The 27,452-nt window shown below is 35.9% G+C and overlaps 1 protein-coding gene across 2 annotated transcripts in view; it reads left to right on the forward strand.

Moving 5' to 3' along the window:
• The window catches only part of LOC111155433 (MYB proto-oncogene like 1), a 38,492-nt gene extending 23,192 nt beyond the window's left edge, over positions 1 to 15,300 (forward strand). Inside the window, exons 9-16 of one of the 2 annotated variants that reach the window (XM_022515587.1) lie at positions 2,856 to 3,089; positions 4,145 to 4,513; positions 6,908 to 7,050; positions 7,566 to 7,680; positions 11,789 to 11,905; positions 11,999 to 12,103; positions 12,550 to 12,729; positions 14,041 to 15,300. In XM_022515587.1, the coding sequence (XP_022371295.1) occupies positions 2,856 to 3,089; positions 4,145 to 4,513; positions 6,908 to 7,050; positions 7,566 to 7,680; positions 11,789 to 11,905; positions 11,999 to 12,103; positions 12,550 to 12,729; positions 14,041 to 14,169 (1,392 nt within the window). In that variant the 3' untranslated portion in view covers positions 14,170 to 15,300. The remainder of the gene's footprint in view (positions 1 to 2,855; positions 3,090 to 4,144; positions 4,514 to 6,907; positions 7,051 to 7,565; positions 7,681 to 11,788; positions 11,906 to 11,998; positions 12,104 to 12,549; positions 12,730 to 14,040) is intronic. The other variant, XM_022515588.1, reaches the window with a different exon arrangement.
• Positions 15,301 to 27,452: the final 12,152 nt, after the last annotated feature.

The raw sequence follows: 27,452 nt of genomic DNA on the forward strand, positions 1-27,452 counted from the left end.
AGAAGGGAAGCAGGCTCCCTGCTGAGCAGATAGCCCTATGCAGGGCTGGATCCCAGGACCCTGGGATCATGACCTGAGCCAAAGGAAGAGGCTTTAACCCACTGAGCCACCCAGCACTCCTCTTTAAAGAAATTTTTATATGAATATTGGTTGATGGGAATAATTAAGAGTATTAAATTAGGATAAATGGTATTCATTCTAGCTAAGTTAGGCTATGTTAGATGAATTAAAAGAAAGGAAGTTTATACTTAAATGACAATTTTAAGTTTATGCATTTAGGAAAAGGTTATTCTTGGTTTGGGAGTTAATGAGGGGACTGTCCATTCACAGTGACTGGGAACTAATGCAGAATTACTAAATAGAATAACTGAGTTCTTGAAGTAGTGTTATGAGGCAACTGGTGATGACTTTATACCATTTAAAAGTGTTAATAAAAACATTTGTTAACTGTAACAGACAAGATGCATGCCATAGGAAGCGTAGTTTTTGTTTTGCAATTGCAAAAATCATGGACAAATAGGAAGACCTGAAGTGCACTTATTTTAAAATTAATTTTGATTTTATTAAGAAATAAACAGTTATGGTTAGAGAGTCCACATTTCTGGATAACTATATCATGTTTAAACCATTTTTAATTTTTTTGATAGTTTCTGTCATTTTTAGGAATGACAGGAATGATAGGAAGATATAACTAGCTAAAAGATATGGCATTTTGCTTTAAAATGAAAGCTATTACTTTTTTTTTTTTTTAGAACTTATTTATCTAAAATCCACTCTTGTAAATATCTGGTTGGAGATTCTAGATTTTAGAGGGAAGTTGCTACACCCAGTGGAGTAGAGTCCATATACATATAAAGTATTCTTAAAAGTATTTGATAGTAATTATTGTCATTTTACTGAGTATCCATTATGTTCGACCATTATAAATGTGTTTTATGTATTCTCAGTAATCCTTATGTTAATTCTGTGGAGTAGGTAATTTGTTGTTAGAAATTTATATTCAGGTGAGTCTGAATGCAACTCTGTGGTTTTTCCATTGGGCCTAGTCATTTTTTTTTTTTTTTAATTTATTTGACAGAGAGAGATCACAAGTAGATGGAGAGGCAGGCAGAGAGAGAGAGAGAGAGAGGAGGAAGCAGGCTCCCTGCTGAGCAGAGAGCCCGATGCGGGACTTGATCCCAGGACCCTGAAATCATGACCCGAGCCGAAGGCAGCGGCTTAACCCACTGAGCCACCCAGGCGCCCCCCTAGTCATCTTTCTGAATCTTTTTCCCACCTCCAAATTTAATTGAAATGCAAGCAACCTGTCTCCGGAAAGTGACTGTAAACTCAGAAGTTGTCTATGCTAATAAGAGTGCTTTAGTTTCTTTTATTTTGGAGAAACTTTGAAACAGGTGGAACTTATTTTACAACGTTGGAAATTTTTTTCACCTTACTTGAAACTTAACATTTTGCTATTGTGACTATCTAACACATTCTAGTAATTTTTATTTTTAAAAATGATAGGGACCACTTATTGAGTATTTCCTATGGATAGGACAATGTGCTTTCTAAAATATGGTAGCTACTAGCCCCATTTAATTTTAAATGAAATTTAAAAATTCAGTTCCTCAGTTGCACTAGTCACATTTTGGTTGCTCTTATGGCTAGTGCCTCTCATAATGAGAAGTTTCAGATATAAGAACATTTTCAGCATCTCTGAGAGTTCTATTGGATAGAGCTATATACTTTACATATTTTTCCCAAGTTTTATTGAGATAGGACTTACAGCACTCTATGTTTAAGGTATACAGCATAATAAATTGACTTATATATATTGTGAAACGATTACCACAATTAAGTTTAGTTAACATCTGTCATCTAATATAGGTACAAAACAGAAAAAGAAAAGAAAAAGGGAAAAATACTTTCTTCTTATAATGAGAACTCTTAGGATCCACTCTTAACAACTTTTGAATTACATATTGTTTCTTAACCATGACCTTTCAAGGTCTCCTTTCTTGCTTTTTATTATGAGACACTAGGAAGCTAAGCTCAAAAGATAAGTAAATTGCCCACTGTACCTCTTCAGAGAGATAAAAATGACACAGTCTCTGACTTCAAAGGATTTACTCTGCAATGAGGACACAGACAAGAAATAGGAAGTGGTGTGAGAAAATAAGTCACAAAGTTTTATGGGGGCACATAAGAGAGTTATCCAAGGTTTAGGTAGTCAGAGAAGGGTTCCTAGAAGAAATCCTATTTGAGCTCGTTCTTGAAAGGCAATGATTATATTCTAGCAAAGTAGATGAACTGGACATTATTGTAAGTGGAAAGGTAAAAGTGGATGATGAGATGGACCACTTTCCAATATTTGAAGTGTATCTTAAATGAAGAATAAAAGTTTTCCCTGGTCAATGTTGGAGAGCATTCTAGATAAAGGGAGCAGTAGTATGTGCAAAGGCATTTTAGGATCAAAGAGTAACCCCTGTGGGAATTGCAACAACAATAGTTGGGTATTTGGTATTCCCTGAAAGGAGGACGAATGAGTGAAAGTGTTGGGAGATGAAGGGTAAAAGGTAGAGAGAGACCATATTCTGGGAGCTTGAACTTTATGTTGTATACATGTGCTAGTTTTATCTTACCATGACTTTATAAATTAAAAACAATTTAGTTAGAAAAAAGAAATAGAGACAAGATATTTAATGAAAAAAAAGTTTACATCCATTTTGAGGAAAGACAATGTATTTGCTATTATATTTTTTAGCTGAAATGTTGTGAAGTATGTTATCCTAGAAAAAACTCTTACTTAAAAGCCAAATTTATGCCTAGGTTAAGAATGACAAATAATACTCACATTTCTTTTGTACTTTTAGCAACCTGGAAGCTTTTCTAGCTGGTCTGGTAGTTTCCTCATGGATGATAGCATGTCTAATACTCTAAATAGCCTCGAGGAGCACACTAGTGAGTTTTACAGTATGGATGAAAATCAAACTCTGTCTGCTCAGCAGAATTCACCCACAAAGTTCCTGGCCGTAGAGGCAAATGCTGTGCTGTCCTCTCTACAGACCATCCCAGAATTTGCAGAGACTCTAGAACTTATTGAATCTGTAAGTTTGAAATTGTGAGATTATCAAAATCTCAATTTTAGTTACATGGTTTCATGTTCAGAAACTTAGTTTAAGGGACACTGACCAGTTTTATCTTAAGCATTCCTTTTATGTCATGCTTAATTTTATTCTGATTTTTTGCAGTGGCTCTTGGGAAAAACAAAAAACTTTATATCTATCTCAGTATGTACTTGGTCTAAAATTTTTAAAAAATAAAATTTAATAATTTTTTATTATACAAGTTGTACAAATATATTAGAGAGAGTTGGAAATTAGACAAAACTATAAAGAAGAAAAATCCTCCAGAAGCCCAGAGTTAATAATTTGAAGTATTTTCTTTCAGGCTGTGTATTATACATATAAAATATATATATGTGCATGTATTTTTAAACCAAAAAATACTTTTATGTATTATTTGTGGATTTTTTTTCTACATTATATCATAAACATGTATTTGGTTTCTTAACTGTTTTTCAGACTTCAATTTTAATGACTTCATACTATTCTACATATGAATGTAACAAAATTTATTTACTCAGTGTACTATTATTGAACATTTAGATGGTATCCAGTTTTTCAGTATTAAAAATTACAGAATATATTATGTAAACCCTTGTGTAAAATCATGATTATTTCCTTAGGTTAGACTGAATTTCTGGATCCAAATGTGTGACCATTTTGGAGATGTTCCATACACATTACCAAATTATATCAAATTTGATAGTATTTTTCTGATGTGGAATAGAGTGAAGCTTTATGAACTATATTCTTTGATAATAACATAAAATAATTTGTTCTTTTTACTTAAGATACTTTGACAGTAAGCTGCAGCTATTGAATTAGATGAAATATTATTTCAGAATGTTCCAAACTGGAATTGTAGTAAAACCATAATCTGTTCCTCTCAAATAGTCTTTCTTTAAAAAAAAAAAAAAAGTTGAGTAAGAAAAGAAAAAAACGAGTAGTTAACTTTGTAAAAGTCATCTTTCTATGTTCAAAATCACATTTAACTAGTTTAAAGCATTAGCTTTAGTTAAGGATTTATTTTATTGCAGGATCCTGTAGCATGGAGTGATGTTACCAGTTTTGATCTTTCTGATACTGCTGCTTCTCCTGTCAAGTCCACCCCAGTCAAACTAATGAGAATTCAACACAACGAAGGAGCCATGGAATGTCAATTTAATGTCAGCCTTGTACTTGAAGGGAAAAAAAACAGTTGTAATGGTGCAGACAGTGAGGCTGTTCCTGTAACATCCCCAAATGTGGCCAAGTTTAGCACTCCACCAACCATTCTCAGAAAGAGGAGAAGAATGCGAGTGGGTCAGTCCCCCAGCAGCGAACATAGTGATGGCTCTTTCACTGATGGCGGTAATACAGCACTAAAACACACACCGGTGAAAACACTACCATTTTCTCCTTCACAGGTAGTGGGTTGTTTTTGTTTGTTTCCAAATGTTGGTGAGCTCAGCTACATTAGATCCTTAATATCCTTACTAGCAGTTTGTTGCTTTGATAACACATAAAAATGGATAAGGTATTTAAATGTATACATGAGAGTGCTAAGCTCTGGTAGATCAGAAGCTATCTCATAAGGTGTAGTAGTTACGTTATAGTATCTTAAAATTTTTAGAGCTAAAAGGGATATTTTAGATAAGTAGTTGTACATCTTTATAGGACTCATCAGGAAATAAGCCCAGAAAGGTAAAATGGTTTGCCCACAGTTATCTAATGTCAGAGTTGAGACTGAGATCCAGTTTCCTGATTAACTGTTCAACAGATATCAGGTATACATCCATAGACAACTGCTCACTGTAAGAATTTCATGTGTCTGAAGGTTTTCTAAGGATGTCAGGAACAGATACCCACTTTCTCTTGGAGTTATATCCACCCACTTTCTCTTGGAGTTATATCCACCCACTTTCTCTTGGAGTTATATCCACCCACTTTCTCTTGGAGTTACATCCTTGGGCAGTAGATATTTACAAGAGATACAAGGCAAACTATATCTGTTATTTTATAATGCTATTTTTCTTAATGAATACTGTGTTCCAGTTGTATGCCAAACACTCTTCTTATAGCATCTCAGTTAATCCTCTTCCAAAACACCTCAGGAGTTAGGTGGAACAACTTCGGAAGTTAATTTGTCCACAGTCCATTAGTAAGAGAAAGAAGCTAATGTTTGCTGAAAGTGTCTTGGTAGAGGTTAAAAAGTTTTATGGAAAAAGAAGGAAATTTAATGGTCAAATAAACTTGGAAGATGCTGGGATATTATTGGAGATGTCCTTTGATGCTAGGAAGTTGGAGAATCTGACTGTACATAAACACTTGTTCTCTGAAAATTATTTATCCTGTGCTTCAGGGGATGCCATTTACACAGACTACAGTTTGAATAGTTGCATTTTCTGATACCACCCCAGCTCTCAGAGTTACAAAGCATCTGAGGAAGGTGAAACTGGGTTGGGCACACTAGTAATTTTCTATCTTTGGAGTTTGTAACACTAGCAATTTTTGTTGAAATATAAATCCTAAGGGAAAAGTAGCGGAGAAGGTTGAGGCATGATAGTAAAGACCTTGTATCCCAGAGTAAAAAGCTTGTATTTTATCCTATAAGTGATGGACACCATGGCAGGGTTTTGAGAGCATTTGACTACTAATTTTATGGCTAAGTGTGTTGTAAATCTTAGGAGCTGGAAGTGTTAGAGCTAGGATTCATTCCAGTTACAAGTAGCCTTAACGTGGTAGGCCTGGGTAGCTCAGAGGGTTAAGCCTCTGCCTTCGGCTCAGGTCATTGTCTCAGGGTCCTGGGATCAGCCAAGCATCAGGCTCTCTGCTCGATGGGGAGCCTGCTTCCCCCTCTCTCTCTGCCTGCCTCTCTGCCTACTTGTGATCCCTCTCGCTCTTTCAGATAAATAAATAAGTAAACAAAAACAAAAACATAAACAAAAAAAACCCCAAGTAGCCTTAACATAATTTCCACTTCTTCCTACCACTGTTTCTATTCCATTGGCTACAAAAGTCAATCGGTATTTCATGATTATATGTAAGTTAAGATTCAATGAGTAAATTGTGTCCTTTAGAAAATGGATTCTTTTTTTTTTTTTAAGATTTATTTATTTATTTATTTGACAGAGAGAGAGAGAGAGTGGGAACACAAACAAGGGGAGTGGGAGAGGGAGAGGCAGACGCCTCACTGAGTAGGCATCCTGATGCGGGACTTGTCCCAGAACCCTGGGATCATGATCTGAGCTGAAGGCAGATGCTTAACGACTGAGCCACCCAGGCGCCCCTAGAAAATGGATTCTTGATAGCAATTCTGTAGCAAATTTTTGAGACAGCTATATTATCAGCAAAACATTATTATTTTCAGAATTCAAAGAATTCTCAAGAAAAAGATACCTAAGATTGCATATTAATAAAATAATAAAACTTTTTTCCAGTTACACTGTTATGTGAAACTGTTAAATTTAGCATAGCAGCTATTTATGGTTTCTATAGATTTTTATTTGATAATACAGTTATAAAATTATTTTACTGTGTTTTGTAACTTTCGAATATTTGTTAAGCAACTATTTATTGAAAGCCTATTATATGCTAAACACTTCAAAGAGCTAGGGAAGCAGTGATAAACAACATTAAAATTTCTGCCCTATGGAGCTTAATTTTCCTGAAGTGGAATGTAAATGAAATATTATTAATTCTTTTCTAGAAGGAGTGGAGAAATATCTTCTATTTGAAAATATCGTTGAAAATCCTATCAGTTTAATATTTCTGTAGGGATTTTAACATTCTAGAAATTGTCTTTAAATGCTCTTTTTTAGTTTTTCAACACATGCCCTGGAAATGAACAAATTAATATAGAAAATCCTTCATTTACATCAACCCCTATTTGTGGGCAGAAAGTTCTCATTACAACTCCTCTTCACAAGGAAACAACCCCCAAAGATCAAAAGGAAAATGTAGGGTAAGTGAGAAAATGGGAAGCACAATTTTAGATTAATGAGGTGCTTGGCTGGCTCAGTGGAGCATGAGAGTCTTGATCTTGGGGTTGTCACTAGAAGCCCCACATTTGAGCATAGGGTTACCTATAAATAATAATAAAAATGACTTTGTTTAAAAAAAGCTTTTCATCCATTTATCCTAATCCCTATTCATATAGGACTTAGCATTGAAAAAAAAGATCATAACCTTATGTTTCATTCCTACTGACTGAAAACCAGCTACAGGTAATGGAAAACTTTGATATGAAGCAAAATAACAATTTTAGTACTTTTTTCTACATTTGTCTTTTTCTATTTTAAGATGATTGATTGGAGTAAGAATTAGTTTAGGCAAGCTACTATAAAATAGTCCTGGAATGTTTAAATAAAACGTGTATGCTAGAAAAGTTTAGTGTATGCTTTTATCATGGGTTTGCCTTCCTTAACCCTTATAGAATCAAATTTTGACTGTAATACAAATATCTAAATGATTGGCTAGGTTTAGAACACCTACTATTAGAAGATCTATATTGGGTACCACACCAAGAACTCCTACGCCTTTTAAGAATGCGCTTGCTGCTCAAGAGAAAAAATATGGACCTCTTAAAATTGTGGTATGTATATTCTTCTTATTTTTAAGAAATATCCTGATCTTAATAAAAATTTTTTTGATCTTTATCTTTGATTTTTTTACATTTTGAAAAGATGTTCACTGAAATTAGTAAAAAGCTTATTTCTTGATTTATAAATTTGAATTTGTTGTATGAATCCTTTCCCTTGACTTGTAAATAAGCCTTTGCTTGGCTTGTTTGGAATTCATACTTTTTTACATTAAGTCACATAGAGAAAGCAAATCAAGTGTCAGTTGGACCCTTTCCTTAATATTAAAACCCACCTTTTAGTAGTTTCTGTGGTGGATACCTGCAGTAGAATAAAGTAATTTTAATATTTTGATATACATAAGCACTTTCCTAATAATATTTATGACTGATCAGGATACCTCTTTAAAGTTCAGTTTACTCTTCTATTCAATGGAGATCATAAAACACATCCCAGAGGGTTATTTCTGGAGATTAAAAAGATAGGTGAAATAAAGGGGTTGGTGCTAAGATTCAAAGAGCATGTACTTACTTGTTGCGATGATTAATCATGGTAGCAATAGTAGTTAATAAATGGAGGTAGAAAGTGTTATCTGTGCTTTTAGATATATAGTCAACTTTGAAATATGTTAGATGAAAACTATGGGCATTCTAATTCTAGGTAGATACAGGTCTCTGACAAGTTAGGTTCATTAAAAATAAAATATTTTAAAAATATTGGTCACTTCTAGGAGAGTTTAGTTATATTCCTGTATTTTTAGTCATATTTTGACAAGATTCATTCATTCTAATTTACTTGATTTAATCAGTTTTCTACCAAAAGGAATGTCATACCCTCAAATCTTCTGTTCTTTTCCCTCTTTTGAAAATATTGGTTAGAGGGTACATAGTAAGATTGATGAAATTTTTTTGTCCCCTAGCGCCTTAGACTGCTGTGAACAATTATATTCTTTTTAGCTGTGTGGACTTTTATTTGTGCATGTACACATAACTAAAGTGAGATCACACTTTATGTACTACCTTGTAATTTTTTTAAGTTAATGTGTATATATGTATCTCATAATTTTTAATATTTGTATTATATTCCACTGTATGGAATTACCTAATTGATTGGACTAATCTGTTTCAGTGTTTTGCCATTCATTTAAAATGCATCATTATTTCAACAAGCTAATAGGTACCATGCACTGCGCTAGGCTTTGGGGATGTAATGTTGAACCTGTCAGATATGTTGTTTGTTTTCTTAGGAGTGTGTACCTAATTGGGAGATAGACAAATAAACAGTGATTTGAAGGCATTTAAGAATTCTACAGTGCCTCAGGGTCATTTGTTCAGCATATAAATTGAATAAAAATTGTTACTTTAATAATAGCACATGAGAAATCAGGTTTTAAGTGACCTCAAGTTCCCTGGTAGTTTGTTCTCATTTGGAAGAATTTATCCATTGCCAAAACAGATTATTTTCATCAGCAATTTAAGATAAAGAGAAAATAATGATTTAGTAATTTTCTAAAATATCTATATGTTCATACATTTGTTTGCAGGAAGCTCACTTTTTCGCTTTTCTTTCCTCCTGTTCCTTCTCCAGTTATTTACTGAGTACATACAATATGCTAACCATTTAGTTTTCTTTTCTTTTTTTAAATTTTATTTCTTTATTTGTCAGAGAGAGAGAGAGAGCACAAGCAGGGGGAGCAGCAGGCAGAGGGAGAAGCAGGCTCCCCACTGAGCAAAGGATTCCCCATATAGAACTGGATCCCAGGACCCTGGGATCATGACCTGAGCCAAAGACAGACACTTAACCAACTGAGCCACCCACGTGTCCCTAACCATTTAGTTTTCTAATGTATCTTACTGTGAGTCACATGCATTTCTTACAGAGGGTTCCAGAATTTTAATCTGGTATACCTTAAATATCTGTTGCTTCCTTTTCTTTTTTTTTTTTTAATTTATCTATTCGACAGAGAGAGACACACAGAGAGAGGGAACACAAGCAGGGGGAGCAGGAGAGGGAGAAGCAGGCTTCCCACCCAGCAGGGAGCCTGATGTGGGCCTTGATCCCAGGACCCTGGGATCATGACCTGAGCAGAAGGCAGCTGCTTAATGACTGAGCCACCCATGCGCCCAAGTATCTGTTGTTTTCTTTTTTTTTTTTTTAATTTTTTTTAATCATTTTTTAAATTTATTTTCAGCATAACAGTATTCATTGTTTTTGTACCACACCCAGTGCTCCATGCAATCCATGCCCTCTCTAATACCCACCACCTGGTTCCCCCAACCTCCCACCCCCCCACCTCTTCAAACCCTTCAGATTGTTTTTCAGAGTCCATAGTCTCTCATTGTTCACCTCCCCTTCCAATTTCCCCCAACTCCCTTCTCCTAACTCCCCATGTCCTCCATGCTATTTGTTATGCTTCACAGATAAGTGAAACCATATGATAATTGACTCTCTCTGCTTGACTTATCTGTTGTTTTCTTAATAAACATTGATTTTTCTAATGTTTGCTGAAGATCATTCAAAAGACTAAAAACTCTGGAAATTCTTTAAATATAAATCTAAATTTTGGTAGTATCAAACACAAGTATTAAGTACAGTAGTTCTTTTCTTTGTCACATTAGGACAATTAAGAGAATAATTCTTGGATGCCTGGGTGGCTCAGTCAGTTAAGCTCCTGCCTTCGGCTCAGGTCATGATCCCGGGGTCCTGGGATCAAGTCCTGCATTGGGCTCCCTGCTCAGTGGAGAGCCTGCTTCTGCCTCTCCCTCTGCCTGCTGCTCTGCCTACTTGTGCTATCTCTTTAAAATAAATAAATAAAATCTTAAGAAAAAAAAAGAATAATTCTTGGTAGTGAATGAATTCATCTGTGTCTTAGGCACTTCTCTAGGACATTTGTATTCTTATGAGGGAGAAACAAATCATAGATTTTTTTTTTTTTAAAAGAGTACCTAATCAATGTTCTTTGTGAAATATAATCCTTAAAACAAAAGCTCTTGGAGCATTACATGGAAATACTGATATAATTCCTGCATGTCTCAGGCTGTAGATGCAAGCACTTGAAAAATTCTCTTTCCATTATTAAAGCTTTTGTAAGTGCTGTGAAATCTCATTTATACATAAATGTTATTCTCCCTAGTTTTGTTGACTGGTAATATAAGCTGCTGGTCATTCTGTGCTGTCAGTTTGTTCTTTAGTGATTAATTTTTTTTTTTTTTAAAGCAGATCTGGGGTATGATGGGTGTCATTTGATATAATTAAAAACATTTTTCCCGGGGGCGCCTGGGTGGCTCAGTCAGTTGGGCATCCAGCTCTTGATTTCGGCTTAGGTCATGGTTTCAGGATCCTGAGGTTGAACCCCAAGTGGGTCTGTGCATGGAGCCTGCTTATGTTTCTCTCTCTCCCTTTCCCTATGCTCCACACCCCACATGTGTGCGCTCTCTCTAAAACAAACCAACCATTTTTCTGACTTACATGGTAGACCTAGATATTTGATTGGAAGCTAGGTAAATAATATTTTGAGACTATTTCACTATTCAGCCCATACTCAAGTTTCTTTCTAATACCCACATAGACACACCACACACTACTTCTTGAACACTATCTCAGCTCCAAGCTTGAGGCTAGATGTACAGAGATATACACAAAAATGAAAAAGATGTGCTCACTGCTCTTAAGTAGCTCACACATTCAGTGGTAAGAGAAACATGTTAACTAGTAATAATAATATAATAAGTATAATAAAAGTAGAATAAGGAGAACTAGTATAGTCCCAATTTGTTCTTTACTTCTTATTTTTCCTATTTTTATATAAAAATATTTGGGAAATAATCTCTTAGCTGTTTAATTCTGAGGCTCCTGATTGAAGCAGGAGCTACAGTAGGTTCCCCAGGAGGAGGAAGCCTAGAATGAAGCGTAGAGTGAACAAAGTGTCACACTACATTCAGTGCTTGCAATGTGCAGTATTATTTTTGCCATAAAACTGATTACTTAATTCATTCAACTTAAGTATCTACAGGGACTGGGAGAAAATTATGCCAATAATGAAAAAGTATTAAAGATGTATACATGGGGGAAAAGGAAATTTCTATAAAAGACTCTTTAATAACTCTCTTAAAAACAATTTAGTCACAGCCACTTGCCTTCTTGGAAGAAGATATTCGGGAAGTTTTAAAAGAAGAAACTGGAACAGATATATTCCTCAAAGAGGAAGATGAACCTGCTTACAAAAGCTGCAAACAGGAGGTAATCTTACAATATTATTGTTAATAAAAGTCTTTATTTTAAAAATAAAAGTGACTTTGCCATAATGTTTCTATTGTAAATTATTCATTCTAGCATACAGCTTCTGTAAAGAAAGTCAGAAAATCACTAGTCTTAGATAATTGGGAAAAAGAAGAACCAGGTACTCAACTATTGACTGAAGATATTTCAGACATGCAGGTTTGTGAAGAATTTTTTTGTTGTTGTTAAGATGATTGCTTTAAGTCCTGCCGGTTCTTGTTTCTTACTCATTGTGTGGTTAGTGCATTAGAGATTGATAAAGAGTTTCCTTTAGTATTTATATTGCTTACTTCAGAAAGAAACTACTAATTGTAGAGAATATTTTATTTACTTTCTTGCTTTTTATATTTGTTTTGTTTTGAGAGGAGTTTGCTCTCTTATGTATGATGTCAAAAAATGGTAGTTCTCAAAACTTTAAATTTCAATATTTATCTTTGGTTAATTTCTGAAATATTTAATTTTACTACATTACTAGAAATTTCGTTGGAGCCAAAAGCTTTCTTCGAAGGAAATGAACAGGGCTTCCACCACCACTTACTCAGTAGTCCCTCTATTTGTCTCCATTTTTGAATTGGTTATTTTCCTCTTTCTTTTTTCTCTCTTAGTCAGAAAATATATTTACAACATCTTTATTAATGATACCATTATTGGAAATACATGACAATAGGTGCAACTTGACTCCTGAAAAACAAGATATAAACTCAACCAACAAAACATATACACTTAATAAAAAGAAACCAAACCCTAACACTTCTAAAGTTGTCACATTGGAAAAGAACCTTCAGGTATGAATTTATAAGTTTCTTTCAGTGATTTTTGTTGTTGTTTATTCAGTTATCATTTTGGACTTACTGATCACAAACTATACCTTTTCTTTTTAGATTCAAAACTGACTATAACAGTAACTAAACATTCATCATTATTCTGTCACTCAAACTAAATTTGGGTTTTTGAGAGACTCATTCATCAGAGCACATATAAATTAAACAATTGAAGTTGTAGCCAGAGTCTCTTCTCTTGATTTCTTAAGCACGATTTCATTTTTAAACTAAAGATACCTAAGTCTCCTTCTGGCATCTCTTCTGTAACAAATATGTGTAGCCCTAATTGCTATCTTGAAAGGGTAAGTGGTTGGAAGCAGTTTCAGCTTGATTTTGTTGGTACAGTTGTTTCCAGTGAACTTTTTGGCTCAGAAGTTATAAAACAAAATTCTTTTTTTCTGTTGCTATGCAGCCATTATGTCGCTGTAAATGAGGACTGGAAGATTTTTTACTACATTATCTTAAGAATTCAAACCAGCTAGTTTGAGAGTTCATTGAGGAAGAAGTTATCTTCTTTATACCACAGTGACGGCAGCACTAGCATTCCTGACATTTAAGCAGTCCTTGAAAACATCTTTGACAATCAGACGTTGCCATCTCATCTCTGTCTTTAGCTGCTGCCCTTCAAAGAGCCATGTAGCACATTCTCTTAGTCCATTTTAAATGGTTTGATTTCCCAGTGTTCAACACAGTACTTTTTAGGAAAATATATTATGTAGCCGGTCATACCTATAATGTAGTAATCTTTATAATAAAGGAAGAAAACCAAGGAAGCAAACACAAACTTGATCTTGTATTATGAATATATTTCCTAATTTGCAAAACATAAAGCATTCTTGGCTCATTTTTTGACATTACATCCTCTCTTTAAATCCTTAGCAAAATTTTAAAGCAATAAAGACTTGACATTTCTTTCTGTGTTAAGACTGATTTGAATTGTGGGGTTGTGGGTAGAGAATTTTTAATTGCTTCCACAGGTCTATGAACAATGTAGGTAGTTAAAAAAGATGGACCTTTAAAAATAAAAATTAATTAATTAAAAAAAGAGAAAAAGATGGACTTAAAAAAATTGACCATAAATATTTCAGTATGTATTTTTAAAACATTGTTTAATAAGAAGTATCACAGTGCCATCATCAAAACTTTTTACGGTGATTATTTATCATTAAATATCCATTTGGTTGAAATAATTGACTTAAAAGTGTAATGAATTGTAAAGTGGAATGGATAGTTATTTTAGTAATCTTCACATCACTATTAATGTTTCTTTCATAGTCAAACTGTGAATGGGAAACAGTGGTTTATGGGAAGACGGAAGACCAACTTATCATGACTGAACAAGCAAGAAGATATTTGAGCACCTACACAGCTACCAACAGTACTTCAAGAGCTCTCATACTGTAATTGTTATTAAAATTGATGAAATGCCCTACTTTTACTGTATTCTGTACTAAATTAGGTTGCAATGAAATTTTTGTCAAATAATTGTTTTTAAAGTGTTAATATAACCCTAAAACGGTTTGCATCTTTTTTCATATTGGGCAGGCATGATGCTCAGCCACTTAAGTAAGGGGTTGGTAATTTCATAGTTAATTTTTTAAGAGATGAGATTTTTAAAAATTGTTTTTAAAAGAACAAGATGGGAAAACCGTGTTAGAATGTTATAAATATCCTAAAAGTAAATTCTCACATATTTTCTTCAGAAGATGTATGTTCCTACTCTCTTGATGCTGCAGTTTTGTTACAGATAGGTTATGAGTATGTGTGATTTCTGTAATTAGTCTATGTATGGGAAGCACACATGGTTTTATGAAGTACTTTTGCCTATGTGCTGACTGACTTAGGCTACCATTTACAAAGAAATACAGTGGAAAGAAATTGAAAAGAAGGAGAGAAAGTTGCACTACTAATTTTTGGTATTTTTCAAAAACTATAAAATTAACTACAGTGTTAAATGTATTTATTTGAGCATAGTACTAAAAACAAAAAGCATTGATAAAGGTTTTTTTCCTTATTAGTAAAGAGTCAGTATTTTCTTCATAAATCTCAGAAGAGCTGAGAGTTTTGTTGAATGTATTGTACAGTATGTAGGAGCAAGAAGACTTTGTAAATTGGAAAGTCTTTTTATAATTTATTTTCATTTTTAAAGCTTAAATGTAGATATTTATACCTATACAGGGTGTCTAGAAGCCAGTGTTGTTTCCTGTTATTTACAGCTAACATAAAGAACAATTTTGATGTTTAAGTATGAAATATGAAACAGTAGTAAGTTATAGCTGCAAAGAATACAGTATCTACACTGTATGTCACATCTACCTAAATATTGCACTATGCCCTTTAAATCATGTTGGTTATAAAGTAGTTCTAAAAAGTACTAAATAATAATTTAATATTTTCTTTTTAAATTATATGGGGGGGTCATATAAATTAATCTGGTGATTTGTATATGTGTTTGAAATTTTTCCATTTTGTTTAAACAAATAACATGGTACTTGGGTCCCTAAAAACAGTCTGCACTTAGAAGTTTATTGTTTTTACTCAGTGTTTCAGAAGTAGAGAACATTATTTTTTATTTATAAAAATATTTTGTCCTTTTATAAATGTTTTATGTTTCTCTACAGGTTACAACAGTTGCTTCAGTTGCCTGTTTTAGGTGTTTGCACTTATTTCTTTTTGAAAGAATGTCTTTATTTGCTTTTGTGTAGAGATTTTATGTACTTTTTTTTTTTGAGACATATAATGGTGTGCTGTCAACTTAAACACTGACAGGCAAATAGAATTGTACACTGTAGTTGTAATTATTTATAATTGACACACTCTCTCCCTCTCCACTCCTGAAGTATGCTGCTATAAAAAATAGCAGAATCGGCTTGCTGCTATGAGAGAAGGAAAGAGCCACCACAACTTGCACTGTGTGAAAAGGTAAAAAGCAAATGATGGCAAGTTCTCAAGTTAACTTAATGGAATCAACCATTACCAGGCAAATTCTTGCAAATGCCAAAATACTATGCCTTAAAACAAAGACAGCTTAAGATTTTCTGATGTTTTTACGTTAATAGAAATGGTAATACTAAGTATTTTAATGCCTAGCTCTTGAACAGTAGACCTAAAAGGGTTTTAAGCTATTTAAATCCACTTGCTCATTTTTGCATATTATATGTAGTGAGAAGTGAAGAAAATGTATGGTACCAAGATTATGCCTTGTTGATAACAAATAGATGAGCCAATTTGAATCTTCTTCGCGTGTTTGTTAAGTCTATTGATTGCTTCCTAATTAGTGAACTTCTCACAGAAATATCACTTTATAAAACCAATGATTGTAGCAAAATCATACTGGACCCTTTCAATTTCAGTTACTTTGAACTAATAGCACATAATGGTTTTTGTTTGTTTGTTTGTTTGTTTTAATGTAGCCCAAAGCCCTTAGCTGGTTTGGATGTACATAGTTTCCAGTCACCAAAGTATATCTTGGAAGAGCTATATTTTTTTAAAGCATAATTTTTCTTGAGCATTAAATTATCCCAAGTATAATATATTGCAGATAAGCCTGGGCTTATTGGACATAGTACATATTTGGGTTGGTATTGGTTGAATCCTTTAGTTAACTGCTTTGTTGCTTTTTGCAAGAAGATTTTTAATCTTAAACATGTCAGGCATCTTAAGTCACCTTTATACTGTTGTGTTCATTTGAATTCCTTTCAGTATGTTATAAAAATGCCAGACATACATGTAGCAGCCATACTTGCATGGAAACTGACTACACATATATAATACTGCATTTTGTCGTAAGGTTTTCACATTAATATGGCAATTACCCTGACTAAACTGAGTTTTTTGATGTATGGGAAAACTTTCCATTGTAAGAGAATCTTGCATACAATGTTGACTATTAACATCTATAATAAAGCATCTGTGTACAAGTTGACTTGGCATTCCTTGTTTCACTTTGGTTTTGTTTTATGGTATTGATTGGTCTGTTAAGGACTTAACCCAACATTCTGTTCTTAGACATTTTTTTCCCTTTAGTTCTACATATACAGGTGATTTTATCTGTTAACACAACCTGACCTCCTTATCAAGAAGTGGAAATACTCACACAGTCTCTTTCAGAGCCATATTTTCAACTGCTTTTAAATATTTCCATATGACTCTTCTTTTTTTAAAAAATGTATTTATTAATTATTGTTATTAACATATAGTGTATTGTTTGCCCAAGGGGTACAGGTCTGTGAATTGTCAGGCTTACACACTTCGAAGCACTCACCATTTCACATACCTTCCCCAGTGTTCATAACCCAGTCATCCTCTCCATAATCCCCCTTCCCCCAGCAACCCTCAGTTTGTTTCATGAGATTAAGAGTATCTTATGGTTTGTCTCCTCCTGATCCCATCTTGTTTCATTTTTTCCTTCCCTACCCCCCAAACCCCCCACTCTGCCTCTCAAATTCCTCATATCAGGGAGATCATATGATAATTGTCTTTCACTGATTGACTTATTTTGCTCAGCATAATACCCTCTAGTTCCATCCATGTCGTTGCAAATGGCAAGAGTTCATTTCTTTTGATAGCTGCATAGTATTCCATTATATATATACACCACATCTTTATCCATTCATCTTGATGGACATCTAGGTTCTTCCCATAGTTTGGCTATTGTGGACATTGCTGCTATAAACATTCAGGTGCACCTGCCCCTTCGGATCACTACATTTGTATCTTTAGGGTAAATACCCAGTAGTGTGATTGCTGGGTCATGGGGTAGCTCTATTTTCAACTTTTTGAGGAACCTTCATACTGTTTTTCAGAGTGGCTGCACTAGCTTGCATTCCCACCAACAGTGTAGGAGGGTTCCCCTTTCTCCGCATCCTCTCCAACATCTGTCATTTCCTGACTTGTTAATTTTAGCCATTCTGACTGGTGTGAGGTGGTATCTCATTGTGGTTTTGATTTGTATTTCCCTGATGCTGAGTGATGTGGAGCACTTTTTGATGTGTCTGTTGGCCATCCGGATGTCTTCTTTGGAGAAATATCTGTTATGTCTTCTGCCCATTTCTTGATTAGATTATTTGTTCTTTGAACAGGGGTTTATCAATCTTACTAATTCTTTCAAAGAACAAGCTCCTAGATTCGTTAATTTGTTCTACTGTTCTTTTGGTTTCTATTTCATTGATTTCTGCTCTGATATGATTTCTCTTCTCTTGCTGGGTTTAGGCTTTCTTTGCTGTTCTTTCTCCAGCTCCTTCAGGAGTAGGGTTAGGTGTGTACTTGAAACCTTTCTTGTTTCTTGAGAAAGGCTTGTATGGCTATACACTTTCCTCTCAGGACTGCCTTTGCTGTGTCCCACAGATTTTGAACAATTGTGTTTTCATTATCATTTGTTTCCATGAATTTTTTTCAATTCTCTTTAATTTCCTGGTCGACCCATTCATTCTTTAGTAGGATGCTCTTTAGCCTCCATGTCTTTAGTTCTTCCCAACTTTCCTCTTGTAATTGAGTTCTAGCTTCAGAGCATTGTGGTCTGAAAATATGCAGGGAATGATCCCAATCTTTTGGTACTAGTTGAGACCTGATTTGTGACCCAGGATGTGATCTATTCTGGAGAATGTTCTATGTGCACTTGAGAAGAATGTGTATTCTGTTGCCTTGGGATGGAATGTTCCAAATATATCTGTGATGTCCATCTGGTCCAGTGTGTCATTTAAGGCCTTTATTTCCTTGTTGATCTTTTGCTTGGATGATCCATCCATTTTAGTGAGGGGGGTGTTAAAGTCCCCTACTATTATTGTATTATTGTCAATGTGTTTCTTTGATTTTGTTATTAATTGGTTTATATAGTTGGCTGCTCCCATGTTAAGGGCATAGATATTTAAAATTGTTAGATTTTAAACAATCCTTCTTGTTGGACAGACCCTTTGAGTATGATATAGTGTCCTTCCTCATCTCTTATTATAGTCTTTGGCTTAAAATCTAATTTATCTGATATAAGAATTGCCACCCCAGCTGTCTTTTGAGGTCCATTAGCACGATAAGTTGTTTTCCACCCCCTCACTTTAAATCTGGAAGTGTCTTTGGGTCTAAAATGAGTTTCTTGTAGACAGCATATTAATGGTTTTTGGTTTTTTATCCATTCTGATACCCTGTGTCTTTTGATTGGGGCATTTAGCCCATTTACATTCAGGGTAACTATTGAAAGATATGAATTTAGTGCCATTGTATTGCCTGTAAGGTGACTGTTACTGTATATTGCCTCTGTTCTTTTCTGGTCTACTACTTTCAGGCTCTCTCTGCTCAGAGGAGCCCTTTCAATATTTCCTGTAGGGCTTGTTTGGTGTTTGCAAATTCTTTTAGTTTTTGTTTGTCCTTGAAGCTTTTATCTCTCCTTCTATTTTCAATGATAGTCTAGCTGGATATAGTATTGTAGGCTGCATGTTTTTCTCATCAGGGTGTTACCCAGCCAGGGTAATGGTCACCCAGCCAGGTCTGTGCAGTATTATATTACCTCAGTGAATTCATCACCATTTAGATTTTACCTTTAGCTTTCTAGGCTTAGAAATCTGATAGATTAACTCACCAAAAATAAGTTTACCCTTCAGTAGAATGCTTATCTCAAATGTGCAAGACTGACACATGAAACTGAAATGTCGGTCTATGAATTTACAGTATGAAATACAACTGCTAGGAGGATGAGGTACATTCTCTACTGTGAAAGCATAAGGAAACAGATATAAAAACCACATAGATTGATCACATCTCTTTTGTTCAAAGACCTTCTGTAGTTTGTTCCCTAAATAAAAATAATTCTACTTCACTTCCTAACCTAGACCTGGTGACTTGGCTCTTCCAGAACACAGATGTACATGCTTCTACCTCCGTGCCTGTGTTTGTAGTGTTTCCTCTGCATGATTGTTTTGCTTTTGTCTCCTTAGCCTGTTAAAATTTTACTCATCCTTGATGGCACAGATCTGTGAATCATTGCCTGATTACCCTAGTGCTTCCATAAAACTTTCCCACTAGACTTGTTTTGAAGAGTGGGGACTGCTATTTATAGCTCCTTGTCTAGCATGGTGCTTAGAAAATCTCAGTAAATATTGAAAGAATTTTAAAAAATTCATTGTGACTATGAGAATAACAGCCATAATTTACACAACAGATTGATTAGAAATAGCTTTGGCTTCTTAGTTATCCATATGAAATGAGTTTTGCCTTATAGTCAATAAACTATTACTGTGTTAAAGTCTTTTATCTCCTTTTTTAACCATGTAATTTCCTGCTTGTTTTATGAAGCTATAGAGTGATAGACTTGCCAGCCAATCAGACCCTTAATTATATTGAAAAACAGATGGTAGTTTTTGAAGAGGTACTTACCACTCTGTGAGAAGTGAAAATTTAATTAAGGTAGTGTAAGGTAAAATGAATCAAGTGAAATTCCATTGGAACTTTATACTTTCCCCTTCCCTGGCTTTTAAAAAAAAAAAAATAACTAGCTACAGTCAATAGTATGTGAAATATTATCAGTAGAAAACCAAGATAAAGTGTACCAGGAAAAAAATTACTCATGGCTGACATATGTTGTCAAGAGAATGTTTCTGAAAACTTTTTAGTGTGTTGGCATCAGTATGTTTGTTAAAAGCTGTTACATTTGAGCAAACTCAGTATTAAAAGCAGTGTACTATACTGCCCTTATTTCTGAAGGTCTCAGATCTGATGTACTTATTCAAGTTCCAACTACAGAATGTGCTTGGTTTGAGTGGATTTTCCTGGCCAGCACAGGGAAAGAGGGAGGGAGATTGACTTTACTGTGATTTTACTACTGCAGTTTTGTTAACCGTACTTCAAGATTGGATAAAATTTTTTTTTTTTTAAATTAACATATAATGTATTGTTAGCCCCAGGGGTACAGGTCTGTGAATCGCCAGGTTAACACACTTCACAGCACTCACCATAGCACATACCTTCCCCAATGTCCATAACCCAAACACCGTCTCCCTACCTCCCTCCCCCCGGCAACCTCCAGTTTGTTTTGTGAGATTAAGAGTCTCTTTAATGGTTTGTTTCCTTCCCTAAGATTGGATCAAATTCTGACATTATTTCCTAATCCCTAGTACAGTTAGCATTTATTTATTCATTCAACCAGCAACTGATACTTAACCAAGTGCACACAGTACCTGGTGCTAAGTATTGAGGATACTGTGGTTAATAGGGCATGACCCTTCCCTTAAGGAAGCTGATATTCTAGAAGGGGATATGATTAAGTATGGATAAGAAGGGGATATGATTAAGTATGTAATAGAAATAACATCTATTTTTCTTAGGCCCAAAACTGAGATGGATCAAGTAACCAGGTTTCCTCGTATTGGTAGAAGCTCATTTGAGAATTTGGTCACTCCTAGATAGTGTGGATTTCTTTTCCCCGATTACTATGAAGAAGTGGTTGGGCTAGCACCATCCAGGGGTCTTGTAGCACCCAGAAGTCCCTAGTCTAAAAGTCTGGGTACAGTGTAGCAGCTGGGGCCATGTGCCAGTCACAAGTATGTCATTTAATCCTCCTGACTACTCTATCAGGTAAACATTGGTATAATCCACTTTTGTGGATATGGACACAGACTTAGGTTAAGAGACTTGTCCAAATACACAGTACAATGTTGAGCTGGGATTCATTTAATCATCTGAGATTTGGATTGATTCTTTGAAATTAAGTATAAGGCACAGAGGAGTGCGGAGTATATGATTTCATTTCTATAAAAATACAAAAACAGGCAAAAATAGTGCATGCTATTAGAAGGTAGTGGTTGCCCTGGGTGGGAGGGTCGTCGAAAGGAGCCTTGAGGAAGGCGGCTTCTGGGATACTACAATTCTTCATTTCTTGCCTTGGGTGCTAATTTTATGGATGTGTTTAGGTTCATATAAATCCAAGCTCTCTTGGTGCACTCTCCTGTATATATGTATGGTATGCTTCAATAACAAATTTTTAAAAAATTAAGCTTAGATTGGATAGTAGAGGGAAATAAAAGTGCTCTGCCAGGTGAGAATGTAACAAATGTCCCTTGCAGGGTTCCACTCATATGCTTACAAGTCTGCAAGAACTATGCATTCAGTTATGAGCTTCTCACTGTTCTTCTCCAGCATATGTTGAACCCATTTCTCCTGCTAAAGTAAATGTATACAAGATTGCTACGGGAAGTGAGAGAGTAGTTTCTTGGGCTGTATGTGCCAAACATACCAAAGTTTTATTTGTAAGAGCTTACTCCACTCCATCACATGAACTCTTAACTCAAGCCAAACTCAACAGTCACAGTTCCCCCCATAAATATTCCACAATTACATTTCTCAGCTCTGCTCAATCTCTTACTTTCACTCCTACCCCACTGGAATATCTACATTCATCAAGTTTCTAGTAAGCAAATATTCATCTATCTCAAGGGGTCCACTAGTACTTTGCACCTTACCAGCTGTATTTCTTTGTAGCACAATGTGTTACTGTCTTTTCAGTGTGGTGTTCTCTTAACCAACATTCACTTAATTCACTCATCTGATTAACCCACATTCCTCATTCCCAAGTTCCCAAGTTTCCTGTCACCCAGGGCTATTAGGCTAGTAGACTAATAGACTTTCTCTAGTTAACAACACTTTTTGCTTAACAATGCGTGCAAATCATGATAGATGAGAGGGTTTCTACATTTTTTTTTAGGTTTACTATATTTTACCAAGATGTCGAAAATACTATGTTAACATTTAATATGCATTATCAATAAGGTATTTTTATATTCTTTCTACCCCTTTTCCCCCCACCACATTCTAAGTCTTTGAAATCCAAAGTGCATTTTACACTTATAACACGTCTCAAGTCAGATCAGCCACATTTGAAGGGCTTGATAGCCTCATGTGTCAAGTGGCTAGTACACTGGGCAATATTTTTAATCTCTAATAATTTTAATCTTTAATTAAAACTAAGTTTAATTTAATTAATAATTTAATATTTTAATATTTTAAATCACTAGGAAATTACAGAGACAACGTTTTGTAATTCAGAAGAAACGCTATCTATTTCAGGCCACAGACCAACTTAGTAAATTACAATTATTGGAATCTTTCATCCCCACTTCCCTTTTACCCTAAGTCTTTTGGAGTTCATTAATTAAATCCCAATTCTTCTCCTTGCTGAACTTGGGATCACACCTGTCACAAGCTTCAGTTTCTTCAGGAGTAAGATGGAGGTCTACTACATAGTTAATCTCCATATTACGGTCTCATTTTTTTTTTTTTTTAAGATTTTATTTGACAGAGAGAAGGAGAGAGCACAAGCAGGGAGAGCAGCAGGCAAAGGGAGAAGCAGGCTCCCTGCTGAGCAGGAAGCTCGATGTGGGACTCCATACCAAGACCCCAGGATCATGATAGCTGAAGGCAGATGTTAACAGACTGAGCCACGCAGGTGTCCCTATATTACTGTCTCTTTAAGGGGACTGTAAGTTCCCCAAGGGAATGTGTCCAGTGTTTAACACACCACCTGGAACTATGCAAAACACAAAGGATATAATAGCAAAACCAAGCAGCCCTGCTAATACGCTTAAATTCTGAGAGGGGAGGTAGAACTCCAAATGCTATCAAGGAGAGAAATACAGTCCCATGAGAGGTTATGACAAAGGAAACTAATCTGTTTTCCTTAGGAGAAACTTGTGTGTGAAGTGAGATCTGGCAGATGGAGAGGCAATGAGGTAACTAGGTAAGGAAAGTAAGGTTCTGTGGAGGGAACAGTCATTCCATATTCAAAAACCCCAAAGCCAGAGTGAAGGGTGAGATTGGTGGAGGACCATGCAACAAGGGCCCTGAAGAAACAGGCAAGCCCTGGTAGACCATGTCTTCCCTGGGAAACAGTCTGATGGAGATGAGCATGCAGGATTGTGCAACATGTTAGAGCTCTTGTAATCAATACCTGAGGAAGGGAAGGGAGCAGGATTGGGCAGATAGAGAAGTTGACCACAATGCTGACTCAGTGAAGAACTTGGCCAACTCCGTGGGGAGCTCTGAGGCTCAGGTGGCCCTTGAAGATGTCCCAAGTCAGGCAAGGAGACCTGGGTTTCTTATTGGAAGTGGGCCACTCCAGGAGGGGAGCCTGCCCCTGGGTGAGGACTCTCCTCAGAGAGCAATTCATTGATTTCAGTTTCTTTTGTAGAGTAAGAAGCAGGGTCATCTCCTGAGAAAGACAGGAGGAACTGATGTTGTGGGAGGCACTGTCAAGAGATCTGAGGACAGTAAAGAATTTTTAAGTGATTGTTGAGGAAAACAAGGAAGGAATTTGATCAGGGAAACACAGGAGAACTGCCAAGGAACATTGAGGACTCGTTTTGGCAAGCATGAGTTCAGGCCCTCTGCTAAGTGCATCATGATGTTTGGTGTTAATTTAGCCTCACTTTTCCCTCAGCTGGGGAGCATGACCACAGGCAGGGACCCTGCACTGATACATAGCGGTACACATCTGTCTCACCCTTGGCATCCATTGCTGGGGCTGGATGACCCAGGGCCGCAGCAGAAGAAGCAGACAGCATTTCCATTTGCCAAATGGATGGGGGAAAAGGACTGGGGAGCAAAGGAATGTGGAATATTATCAAGAAAGGTGGTTCATGGAATAAGGCAGGATCATCTCAACTGGTGGGCCCTTTGCCTCTTCTGAATTTCCATTGTACTTTATGTCATTTGTAGTCATCATTACTTCTGTCCTTCGTTAGAGTTTTTTGGGTATGCCTTGGCTCCTCTCTAGATTTGTGGCTCTTTGAAGAGCTCCAGCTCCGAGTGGGCCCTCAACAAATATTTTCTAAATGTTCTAGAGTGTTGTCTTCTGGTGTTTGGCTCATCTGCAGTGACTTGATTTATAGCTTAGCCAAGAATATGTTAGTGGTGAAGGAAGGGATCCTGGATCCACACCTTAGGTTCCTCGTTCCTTCATTCACTCAGCCAGTACTGATCATGTCCGACCATAAACTAGTAAGGATAAACCAGAGTGGGTTCTAATCATGGGATTTAATGTTTAGTGGTATAGGAAAGAGGAAAAATTCTTCCTCTACTTTTCAAGGTCTTCCAGCTGGAATAAGAATTAAATTTACATGAGATAGATTAATGGGAAAAAACCCCAAAGTTTTATTATGTGTGCACAGAGGCCCAATAATGAAATCTGAGACCTAAAGAAATGAAAATGAAAATCTGAGACCCAAAGAAATCTATAAATAGATTTATAAAAAAGGAATTTTTTATAAATTTTAGACAAAGAGACAATAAATCTGTGAGGAAGTGACAGGATAAAGAAAACAGGTGTTTGGGAGCTTTAATTGGTAGGGAATTCTAAGCAGAATTAAAGCTGAGGTAGTTGATTAGAAAAAAACAAACAAACAAACAAACAGATTTGTTTCCATAGCTTCCTTGGCTTTGTGAAGTCCCTGTCTCTGATGATAAAGACGTCTTTTTATTTTTAGTACAGGAAAGGTAGTTTTCATATGGAAGATTTGTTTCCTGCTTTTAGGAGGACAGAGGAGGGGCTGAGTGTTCTTTCATTAGCTTTTTCTTAAGTAACTTTTTATAAGAATAATCAAGATGTCAAAGGGGCACATTTTGTGGTGTCCTGCTGTTGGCCCCTTCGGTGGGGAGAGAGACACACTCTGAACAAATAACCACCCTAATGAATATATAACTACAAACCAACCACAATAGGCATTCTGAAGGAAAGGAATACAATGTTTTATGGAGGTCTACAACAAAGGGCTCCAGCTAGTTGGGCGGTTGGACAGGAAAGGTTTTTCTCAGGAAATGGTGCTTGAATAGAATCCTCAGCTGTAGAAGGGGTCAAGAGGAAGAGAGAGAAAATATAAGAATATGAACAGAATGAGGCTAAAATTATTTATTGGTTGGCTTTGGCTATCCAGGCTCTACACAGCCTTTCAAGAAGACAGGCTTTCTTGGCTTCTACTGTATCTGCTGAAGCATGCATTCCAACATAAGCGGCCACAGCTGGAGGGGGCAAAGATGTATTTCTGGACTTAACCTCTGTGTCTTTCAAGGTTTCAAGAGGACACAAGAACTATGGCACCACTTTGGGGAGTGTTGGAAGAAGGAATGCCAGCTCTTAGGACAAACCCTTTGATCTGGTCCTCGCTGCCCACCTGTAGCTACTTCTGGCAGAATCTTCCTTTACAAATGTGTATAATCTGTTTGTATGGACTCTAGAAAAATCAAACTCAACACATACAATTAGGACCTTATCAGTTATTGTAATTATCAGTATTGTAATTGTGCTTACTATGAAGTCCTACAGGTCTCTGGAGTTTATTGAAATAGTATTTTAAAAAAACTTGAAATGACTTAAAGCCATATCAAGGAAGTTATTGGGAAAATTCTTTAAAAACAATGCAATAATAAAGGGTCTACTGGATTTTTATTAGGTAGTTTTTTAATTTCAAGTTTGGTTGATTCGTTTCTTATCACCCAGTTAGCTCTTGCCCATAATTTTGTCGTTTCAGCTCAAAGACTATCAACTCATCCTATTCAAGTCACTGTGCTCAATTATTTTGGATCATAGAAGTTTGAAAGAGAAAGATCTTAGATATCTCTATGAAAAATGAAATTATTACACTGCAGTCTTTTCTATTAGTTTCCTATTGCTGCTCTAACGAATGACCACCAGTTAGTGGCTTAAAACAACACATCTTTATTATCTTATAGTCTGAAAGTCAGAAATTTGACAGGAGAATCCATTTCCTTGCATGATCTCACTCCTAGAGGCTGGCTGTGTTTCAGGTGTCATGGTCCCTTCCTCCATCTTCATAGCCAGAACAATTGGTGGTGTCTTCCTCATGACAAATCCCTCTGACATTCCTCTTTCTAGTCAAATCTCCCTCTGTCTCCTTTGTGATTACACTAGGTTCATGTGGAAAATCCAGGCTAATCTCCCCATGTCATGACGCTTAATTTAATCACATCTGCCAACTCCTTTTTAGCATGTAAAGTAACATGCTTAGGAGTTTTGGGAATTCACACATTGACATTTTTGGAGGTCATTATTCAGCCTCCCATATTAGGGTACCATTGCAGTGTTTAACAGAGGTTTGTTCCTGGTCAAATTTTCATTAATGGGCTCAACATAACATGCTCAGAAATTGTAGTCAATGAAAAGAAGCTGTCCAGAAAGCCCCTTATAAGTTGGACTTTATCTTAAATACTCCTTTTCCCCCCTCTTTTTTTTTTTTTTTTTTTTTTTAAAGATTTTATTTATTTATTTGACAGAGAGAAATCACAAGCAGGCAGAGAGGCAGGCAGAGAGAGAGGAGGAAGCAGGCTCCCTGCTGAGCAGAAAGCCCGATGCGGGGCTTGAACCCAGGACCTGGGATCATGACCTGAGCCGAAGGCAGCGGCTTAACCCACTGAGCCACCCAGGCGCCCCTCCTTTTCCCCCCTCTTACATTATTTTAGTTTCATTCTCATTTTTCACTAACTTTTTTAAAAGCATGGAATAGGGCTTCTCTACTATTCATTTATCCAGTAAATATATACTCATGTATGTGTATGTGGGAAGCATTCTTCCCAGGCATGGGATTGGGCACACTCTTCTTATTAGGAATCACCATCTATCAAGCTATATTGATGTTAACAGAAAAAAAGCCAAATCAGCTCAGCCTAATGTTTGAAGAATATAGGAGCCAAAA

This window comes from Enhydra lutris, unplaced genomic scaffold (genome assembly GCF_002288905.1).
Source record: "Enhydra lutris kenyoni isolate GAN:26980312 unplaced genomic scaffold, ASM228890v2 scaffoldscaffold41, whole genome shotgun sequence".
NCBI classification, from domain to species: domain Eukaryota; kingdom Metazoa; phylum Chordata; class Mammalia; order Carnivora; family Mustelidae; genus Enhydra; species Enhydra lutris.